General features: G+C 31.0%; 1 protein-coding gene across 1 annotated transcript; it reads right to left on the reverse strand.

The window, feature by feature from the left end:
- Window positions 1-2,142: 2,142 nt before the first annotated feature.
- LOC119664015 lies at window positions 2,143-2,786 on the reverse strand. The gene is made up of 3 exons (XM_038073596.1): window positions 2,658-2,786; window positions 2,409-2,529; window positions 2,143-2,348 (listed from the first exon to the last, which is right to left on the reverse strand). Exons 1-3 carry the CDS (start codon window positions 2,734-2,736, stop codon window positions 2,192-2,194), a joined length of 357 nt encoding a protein of 118 aa, XP_037929524.1. The 5' UTR covers window positions 2,737-2,786; the 3' UTR covers window positions 2,143-2,191.
- Between the last annotated feature and the right edge of the window lie 6,830 nt (window positions 2,787-9,616).

Genomic DNA, 9,616 nt, shown 5'->3' on the forward strand with positions numbered 1-9,616 from the left:
TGTTTAAAAACCTATGCCACTTATTAACTTAAAAAATCAGTTTTTTAAGAGTAAAATAAAGCAAATCTCTGGCTTGCGAATGTTTTCTTCTAGAAATAAGAGTTTATAAATATCAAAGTCTTTATAATTTTATAACAAGTTATTGCGTGGGTCTTGACTAATTAAAAAATAAAAACACAAATGTTTAATCATTTCACGCTATTCTATATTTCAGTAACGAGGTTAATAAGAACACAATTATGCGAAGCATCGGGATTGACATTTATAGTCGGAATCGTCGCTATTTGACGATTCTTGTTGTTTTTATCTACTTCTGTCTTTATTTAAATTTATTTATTTTTATTGATAAGCTACTTTATCGCCTTCGGTCTGAATAACTTATATAAAAAAGTTTATTTTGTCTTGATTGTAAAAAAGGCCGAATGTCTTTTCAAATTCTTCATCAAAACAATTTCTCATGTAAACGAATATTAAAAATATTTATGAAATGTAATTCAAATGTCCATATTTGTTATCTAACGATGTATTTACAAAATTACGAGCATTGAAATAATTGAAGTATGTACGCAATGCTTATATATAAAAATAAAAACTTTAATATGCTTATTTAATAATTCTTAAAATATTTATTTGATTTATATAGTTTTTTTACAATTTGTATTTGATCGGAAAAATATAAAAACACCTGTTCTGCAATCCAATTTCGATTGAATTTGGTGTTCCTTATTTTTAACGGATTTGCAATAGTTTTATCCCGTTCCAAGTTAAATTCTGTATCGGCTGTTTTTTATGTTGAAGGTATTTGAGCCAGTGCACTTGAGCATTTTTACTCTATTTTCAAAACCCCTCTTTACGCATTGACTGGATTATTGTTTATCATTTCACCAGATTAAGCAATAATTGACCTCAGATCTGCATACCTACTCGAGGAGCCTGTAACCATTCTGAGATTTCATAACGCGGTATTGGTAAGTCAGTCAGTTTTCGCAAATAATTTCAGGGCTCTATCCTTTATGTATTTTTTGATTGGATCAATGTTGAGGTCCGTGAGGATGTCATTCGTCGTAATGTACCATGGTACTTTGAAAATTCTTCTCAGAGCCTGTCTTTGTGCAATTTCTAGCTGGCGAATAGTAGTGTTTGAGACTTTGCTAAACGCTACACATCCATATAGAAGTATATAAGAAATAAAAAATATATCAGTAAATAATATAAAAATATGATTGCTCTCGTTAGTTCTGATTTTATAAATCTAATTAGCTTTAGTCATTGTTTTAGTATTGTGCGTTCCGGCCCTCTAACATTGTAGAAAAATTGTTTAATCTTTGGACGAAACCATTCAGATGAGTACCAGTTGTCTATATTCGCCGATTTTATTAATTTGCGATGTTGGAAGCCATACCAAGCTCACACAATTCTAGCCGTAATTTCTCAATTTAGAGTTGATATAGGGTTTCAGTCAGTTTTTTTTTAGTAGGTTCTTTTAGATTAGTTTCTGCTTCGCTGTTTTAGTTTTCTCTGCATTTTAATAAATTCAATTTTAAATTACCTTTCAGAGAGAGTGTAATATACACTTACATTTTAATTTTAAGTTCTTATTTATTTTATTTATTAACTTCTTTATTATTATTTTACTCGTTCTTCTTTATCTACCCGCACGTGTTTAACTAATTTGTTCCATTTCTGCAATTTGTTTGCCTTACGACTGCTTGGATATAAATCGACAACAATTCCGATTGTTTGGAAGTCGGAGCCCCTTTAATCAGAATTAGTGCAAAACTTGGATTCGTAAATATTGGATTTCAAGCATTAAGGTTTGGATGGTTAGATTCGATTCCGATCTTAATTGGTTTGCAGAACAGATCTGAAAACATTTTTCTGAACTTTACAGATATTTAGCTTTTAAAATCAGTTTGCGTTGATCAGTTAGGATTATTACGTACAAACATAATTTATATTGTCAATATTAAGGATATGGTAAATGTAATTGTAAGATGTGATTGTTATTTTGGATGCAATATTAGATGTGTTGTGTACTCAAAATTCTGTGCATGAAATCGAAAAAAAACGGAACATGTCAGTTAAGCCGAAGTTATATTTTATTTTAAACGTGATTTCGACCAACATTTTAATTTAATTAAGTAGAATTAAAACAATATTTTATTTTTGATGATTCATATCAGAAACCAGTTCAATACAAATGGCGTTCTAGTGGAGAGACTTGTAGATTGACCACTTGTCCACTGGTCCCAGTGCACATAAAGTTCATTTTGCAACAATCTGGATATGGTTTGTGTAAATTGATAGGATCAACCACACGACAATCCGTCGTTTCAAAATGACCACAACTGAAAAAAACATTGAAAATGTATAACAATCGTTTTGTTCAATATTGAAAGTTTAGTTACCCTTGAACGAGAATTGAACCATCCTCGTTGCAGCGCATATTTTGGCAAGAAGAAGGTAAGGAATTATCGCCTCTTTGCAAAAATAAACCATTAAATATACAAATGCCAGGATGACTAATTTCTATTAATTAAATAATTTACATTAAACTTGATACTTTTATATGATCGATTTTATTTCCATATTTATCCATATTTATATTTATTTCTTTTTAGTGACACACAGTTCCACATGTGAATATATTTACTTACTTGCAGGAATCAAAAAACTGTAGCCACTGCAGGATGAGATGGCCAAAACTAGTAACATGGCGGATGTTAAATAATTCATTTTGCTGATGTGTAACGAAGCAGCTTCAAAGCACTCTACAAATTCTTTATAAGTAAATTGTTGCTTTTATACGTTTTATTCTCCCAAGTAAATCGCGGTATACATACCGTGTACATATTGTTTTACTCATGCTTTCCAATTTTATCATCGAATTGCAATTGCGTGAAGACAAGGCTGTTGTGTTCTGCAAGATAATGCCAGCATCAGTACCGGCGTTAGGGGTGGGTGAGATGGGGCGACGGCCCAGGGGCGCCAGATCGACGTAAAAAATAGTTTTCTATTAAGTCTTTTCATTTCCAATCGCACTTAAACTAAAGTTATTTAATACTTTGTGTTTATAAAAGGTACTATCTGTGATCGACAATGTCTCAACCCATGTTAACAAACTTGGCAACTTTGTCAATCGAAAACGAAATTGCACAAAACATAGGCTTTAATGCAGTAGAAAGAGAGTTTGCCGATAGAAAGGCCAGAAAAGTAATATTTTATTAGTATTTTCAAGAATATATATATCAAATATATATATGTACATTTGAAATTTTTAAGAAAGTATATCAGTATACATGAATATTATTTTTTATTGCATATAAAAATACATAATATGAGGTTCATTATGCCTTATTGTTTTAAATTTATTGTATTAGTTTTACGTAAAATAAAAAGTATTTTTATGACAAAGTATTATTTTTATAATTTCATTACTGTTCTCATTTCATACAATTAGTTTTTTTCGCTTTTTCACATGGTTTTAAATAGTAGGTAGGGGGCGCTGATAGCGCTAAAACCGGCACTGCCCAGCAGTAAAAATGCATTCTTTGCGATAAGAAATTTATTGTTCGAAAGTGATCAAAGATTAGTTCCGCGATCCATTAATAACACTCTTATATAGACTTTAGGGTATTTCATTCTTGCACTTTATTTTTGCAAGGGTTTTGAATAGAATATTTTACCGAAACAGGTGATATGTTATTATTGTATAAGATATAATTCTATAGTTCCATGGTTTGTTTTTGTAAAACTGACGCAGGTGTTTTTCATTGGCCTTGGAGGCAGTGAATTTGCATCGGCAAGAGAGAATAAATAGTGATTCTTATTCCAAATTTCACTCATCTTTGCCTTGCAATCACTTTTACAAGACGCTAGAAGCAATTCCTAATCTTCAATCTAACCTTTTTAAAATCAAGTGGACTAAAAAACCGTGTATACGTTATAAAGCGATGCAAAGCGATGGTTTTTTTTTGGGTAAAAAATGTTATTTGTTATAAATGAATAATATAAAAAATAACCGCTGATGACAGAAAATATTATGTATAAATAATTTATTTAAATATTTTATTTCGTGCAAAGAAAAAAAAAATAAAAATATGATAACTGCAGTTCATTGTACCTATAATTTGGTTACATAAATAGCCAGTGGCGCCGCCAAAATTGTCACAAGGGGTAACACATGCTAGAAATTATTTTTTTTATTAGTTTTCTTGGTTTTAACTAAATTAATTATTATTAATTTTTTTAAAGTTGTTTTTTAGAGTGGTTTTTTAAAGTTGACAACTTTAAAGTTGATCATATCATATCAACATATTTAGTAAATATTTGTTTTAAAACAAAAAAACAAAAATATATCAGCATAATAAAGTTTTTATAATCTTTTGATTACAATGTCAGAGGTTCTTGTCAGTTTCAGTTAATCTATAACTTTTGTATAATTTTTTTCCAACCCAATCAACAATTCATTTAAGAATTATTATCCTTTTTTAAAAAGAATAATATATTTGACTTAATTTGAATTATTCTAAAAATATTCTTCCCCACTTAGTCATTAAATTATAATTATAGTTAATAACTCAAAAAATAAAAAAGATTACTAATCTAGTGTTATAATATATATTATATATTAGATTATTTGCAATACATTTTTTAAATTGCCAAACCGAAGACTATACCTGGAAGTCACCAGTCGATACAGCACACAGGGTCATTCGTAACCAAATTAACTTTATAACAATAGCTGGAAGACATAAGAACTCAATAAAATTCGCAAAAACATTCTCCGGTGCAAATGTTCGATCTGATCACAACGTGCTAGCTGTTAAAAAGCAACATTAAATTCAAAGCGACGATCTCAGCTCAACTGAGGAGTAAACTCAATGTACAGAAATTAAGAAGCCCAGCTTTGAGGATGCGAGCTGCAAATGAAATTGAAATCAGGTTATCAAGTTTGCAACATGTGGACATGCTCATTGAGGAAATATCTATGACAATTAAAAACACAATAATCGAAGTAGCAAACAATGAAGTGGGCGTGTTCAGATCTAGAAGGAAATAAGTTTGGATGACAGATGAAAAAGGTCGAAAAAGGTCGGTATAAAAATAAAGATACTCGGAAATAGAAGGTTATACACAGATCTATACGTGTTTTTATTAGAAAAGCAAAAGAAGATTTTCGCAAAAATGAAAGTGAGGAGATAGAGGGGTATTAAAAAATTAGAAGTATGACGACATCTAATAGAAGAAAGAGAAGCATACATATGAATAACGAAGGTAAATACATAACAGAAAAAGACGAAACATATCACATGTGGAAAAGTTATATCTAAACTCTATTTGCGAGCAACCGATCATCTGTGACACCCGATCTAAGAGGTGATTCAGATCCACAAATAACCTTGGATGAATTTCAAAACGTAATTGATGGTGCAAAAATAGGAAAAACGGTGGGTTCTGACCAAATACCAACAGAATTGGTAAAGTTATTCAAAGATAATGGCGTACGTAATTTAACAAGATTTTTTAATAAAATTTATAATAGATAATCGTCAGATACCAAACGATTGGCTCTAATCTGTGTTTATTACGATTCCAAAGGAAGGTACACCAAAAATATGTACAGATTTTAGAACAGTCAGCTTAATGAGTCATGTGTTAAAGATATTCCTTCGAATTATACATAATAGAATTTATCCGAAACCCGAGGAACAAATGAGTGATACTTAGTTTGGTTTTAGAGTTACTTCACGCAAGAAGTAGAAATAAAGCGCGGGGTTCGCCAACGGTGCATTCTGTCATCATTACTGTTCAATATATACTCGGAAAACATTTTCAAAGAAGCACTACACGACGTGATAGATGGAATTATGGTTAATGGGGAACCCATACACAATTTACAGTGCTTATAGTGATAAATTGCTTACAGAACCATTTAGATATTGTTGCATTGTAGTGCAGAGAATACAGCGCTAAAATTAAATTGCAGTAAAATCCATTATATGGTGGTGAGCAAATGACCTATTTCTGGAGGAAGACTGGCAGTATTTAGCTTAGCCATGAAAAGAACTGAGGAGTACAACTACTTGACGCATATTGCTCAAGGAAAGTATATACAAACAACATAATTAAATAATAATTTTGTCCACATGATAGATATGATAGAATGATAGATATTATGGGCTATGTTTTGTATAATGTTATGGTATATGTTGTAATTTACGGTATTTTGAATGTGGTGAACTTTTAGGTTGATATTGATAATTGTGTTCTATGGTGGGGATTAATATATTAACAATAAAAATAAATGAAATCCGCATATAGCAATAAATTCTCAGCGTTAGGTGAAATTACTAAGATGGTGCCTCACAGCCTTAATTTTTTTAAATATTAGATTTTAATATTTAGATCTTTTGTCAATGTTTAGGGTTAAGCTAACTCGGTAATCCCTTAGATAAAAAAATTAAATTCATTGTAGAATTATCATTGAAAAACCACATAAACGCATTGGCCCAGTGCAATGCACAAATTGCAAAGGATTTGGCTACAGGAAGTCCTACTTTATGTTTTCAACATTTCTAGCGTGGAAGACTTTATCATAGCGCAAAGTGTGAAAAAAATTTTTAAGAGATGTGCGAAATAAAGAGTTACTGTGATGGTTGTCATACCGCAAACAACGGGGGTTGCTCCATATGCAACTCTAGCGTAATAGAATGGAAATTTCAGAACCGCATGAAATGCATATATATTCTTAATATATTTATACTTTATACTTTTTACTGAAACCCACTTAACAAACGAAAGCTTTGTCTTTGTCCCTGGCGACATATTCCACAATACTGGCCACCTGATGGCAGAAAGTAAGGCAGAATTGAAATTCTAATACGAAAGTGTTTAAAGTAGTATTTATGTTAGTTGTCTTAGCTCTCTTTTCTTACATTCAGTAACTTGTTCCCCACTCTTCATTATTTCAGTAACTCGACTCACTGATACTTTTTGTACCCTACGTGATAACTTTTTATCCGCTGATAACTTTTATCAATTTTCTGACGTATCTATTCAGTCAGACTATTCAGTTGTCATTTATCATTTGATGAAAAAACAAAGGTAACACTGCAACTATATATCAAAAACCAAATATATTGATAACGCACTAATCGTTCTGAATTCAGTTTTAATAGCAACACAACAAATTCCATACACATATTTTAGTTGAGCAAATACTTACGAATTCTGAGATATAAATGTTGGTTTTAAAAACCAAGGGTAAGGCTACATAGTAAGAAAATAGATCTCCTTCTTTAAAGAGGTTGTTTAAATTTTTTGAAAGAAATTGAGAGCAGCATCATAATGATCAAGAAATATAAATCTTTCCAGGGATACAATAATTTTAATTATTCTTAATTCATTTATTTTTGACCAGATTAACTGTTTGAAATTTAGCGAATAATTATATCAGCTTCATCCAAGTCACAATTAAAAAGTTACAACTTCTTGTTATATTTCGCTATGACTCAATTTTTTAATGCTACGAATATATGCATTTTCATTGGGAAAGAGTACTCATAATGAAAAATTTAATAAATCGTATAAAATTTACAAAATCACCGGCTCAATTGTTGAACTGTCATTTGCTACTCATTTGTGTACATGGGCTTGTGAACTACGAACAAAATAAATAAAACTGTCAAAAATACAGGATGAATTGAACTACCACGGAGATATTTTAATTAATTCTTATTAATTCTTCCACATGACGTTGAGATTACGTTTTATTATTTCGTAGATTTCATCGTATGTTGTCTTTAAAAAGTTCGTATATTTGGTGTTGAAGTAGTTTTTCTATGCGTACACATTTCTTTGGTATATTTGAATTATATGAAAGACTTCTGTAGTTCGCATTGTTCTAAGTGGTGGCATTACACCAATTTAGGACGTGGGCGGCATCAGTTTTACGAGGCTTTTTTCATATGCCAGAGTTTGATCGTGGAACTGAATATATGAATGTGGAAGGTATGTGGATTCAAGAGGATTCCACAAGCCATAGCTATTCAAAAATTTTTGTCTTGGCTTTTCCAGACGAGTCATGTGGATCAAGCAGTCACACGACTGGTTGATATTTATTTGGATAAATCTCAAATTTTCGATGATTTGAAAATGAATGACTGCTAAATTATGTTCGAGTAATTGCCATAACAATTGCATAGGATTGTATTTTTATACTATAGCGTGTCTAGACATCATTTCTGGGATGTCTGTCGTAAACATGCAGCGTTATCATCGCAAGCATGCTTCCTTTTGAACAGGTCTTGTTTTAAACATAAATTTTATATAATACTTTTGCACGACTCTAAAATCTAAGCAAATAAAAGAAATTGCTTATGGATTTTTTTTTTCGAATATATGATAGATAATAGATTATAACATTATGTTTGTAAACCGAATTACAAAAGTGTATATTACAAAAATTGGTCGAAAAAATATATTTAAGTGAAGCTACAATTTAAATATTTTTCATCGCCAGTAACTATATTAGTATTACACTAATATCGAAATAAGATTCCAGATTTTATGTTATTATACTGTTTATATTTTTCTTTTCGGCTTTTTCTGAAGGCCTCATCATACGAGTATATTGATTACCATCGACACGTGACTTTTCAATGTTAGATTGAAATATAGTCCATTGGAGGACTGAACTGTCCTCTATGTAAACTAAAATTTAATTTATTGCATAACTCTTCGTTTAAGATACTATTGTAAGATACTATTGTAAATACAATTTTTTGGAGGGAAAATAACTAAATAGCTCTACAACTAAAGCTCTGTAATAAAATATTTCAGAGCTTTAATGACACCAAAATCGATTGAGTTCGGAATTTTCCGATTAACTGACGGCTAGTAGTTTTTGTGTCTCTAAGAAACCATATCAAGATTGAAACCAAGTGCTGTGTTCAAGGATATCTTTCTTGAATCCGAAAATGTCTTTGCAATAAAATCACCGACAAATAGAAATATAGGACTGAAATCGTCAAATAGTGTGCGAAATCGTGCAGTACTAGATTCAAGAGGTGGGCAGAAGATTACTAAGAATACAATCTTCATTGGTCGAAAAATCCATTCATTTGAAAACAGTCAAATAGGTTTCAGAAATAAACAATAAACCGATATCGTTTATAATCGGACACTTCGTAGTTTCAAGTATATGTTGGCTTAAGTTATTTCCATTCCAATGACACGCAATAATTGCATTAATTTGATTTTACGATCTCAACAATTGGTAAAATTACTTTGGTTTTGGATCATGCTTGTAATCAGATTATTCGCATGAAATCTATAAAATGTTCGAATTTTTGGATAAAAATGTCAGCATTGCTGCATGGTCGGAACCTGGGCTAGAGGGCTTGGTAAGAACTGGAATTTGCTTAGTGCATTTGCATATGTCATATGTAGTGTACTGGGAAATGACATATTGTAGACATTGGTACGTTATGTATGACATTGTGTGTCCGGTATTCTGACAGTTAAATCATTGTACTGGGAAGTTAAGTTTTTGCGGTTAATAGTCGGAAATGTTTCTGTTTGGGAGAAGGTGAACTGAATACATACGATCGAT

The sequence above is a fragment of the Teleopsis dalmanni genome, unplaced genomic scaffold (assembly GCF_002237135.1).
Source record: "Teleopsis dalmanni isolate 2A unplaced genomic scaffold, ASM223713v2 unscaffolded_contig_1293, whole genome shotgun sequence".
Lineage (NCBI taxonomy): Eukaryota > Metazoa > Arthropoda > Insecta > Diptera > Diopsidae > Teleopsis > Teleopsis dalmanni.

Bases quoted from the DNA above. Each gene is read 5' to 3' on its own strand.
- LOC119664015 (XM_038073596.1), bottom strand. From the start codon at position 2,736: ATGAATTATTTAACATCCGCCATGTTACTAGTTTTGGCCATCTCATCC. The intron at 2,530-2,657 runs GTAAGTAAATAT...TTTAATTAATAG, and splicing joins CAGTTTTTTGATTCCTGCAA to AAATTAGTCATCCTGGCATT. The intron at 2,349-2,408 runs GTAACTAAACTT...TGTTTTTTTCAG, and splicing joins GGTTCAATTCTCGTTCAAGG to TTGTGGTCATTTTGAAACGA.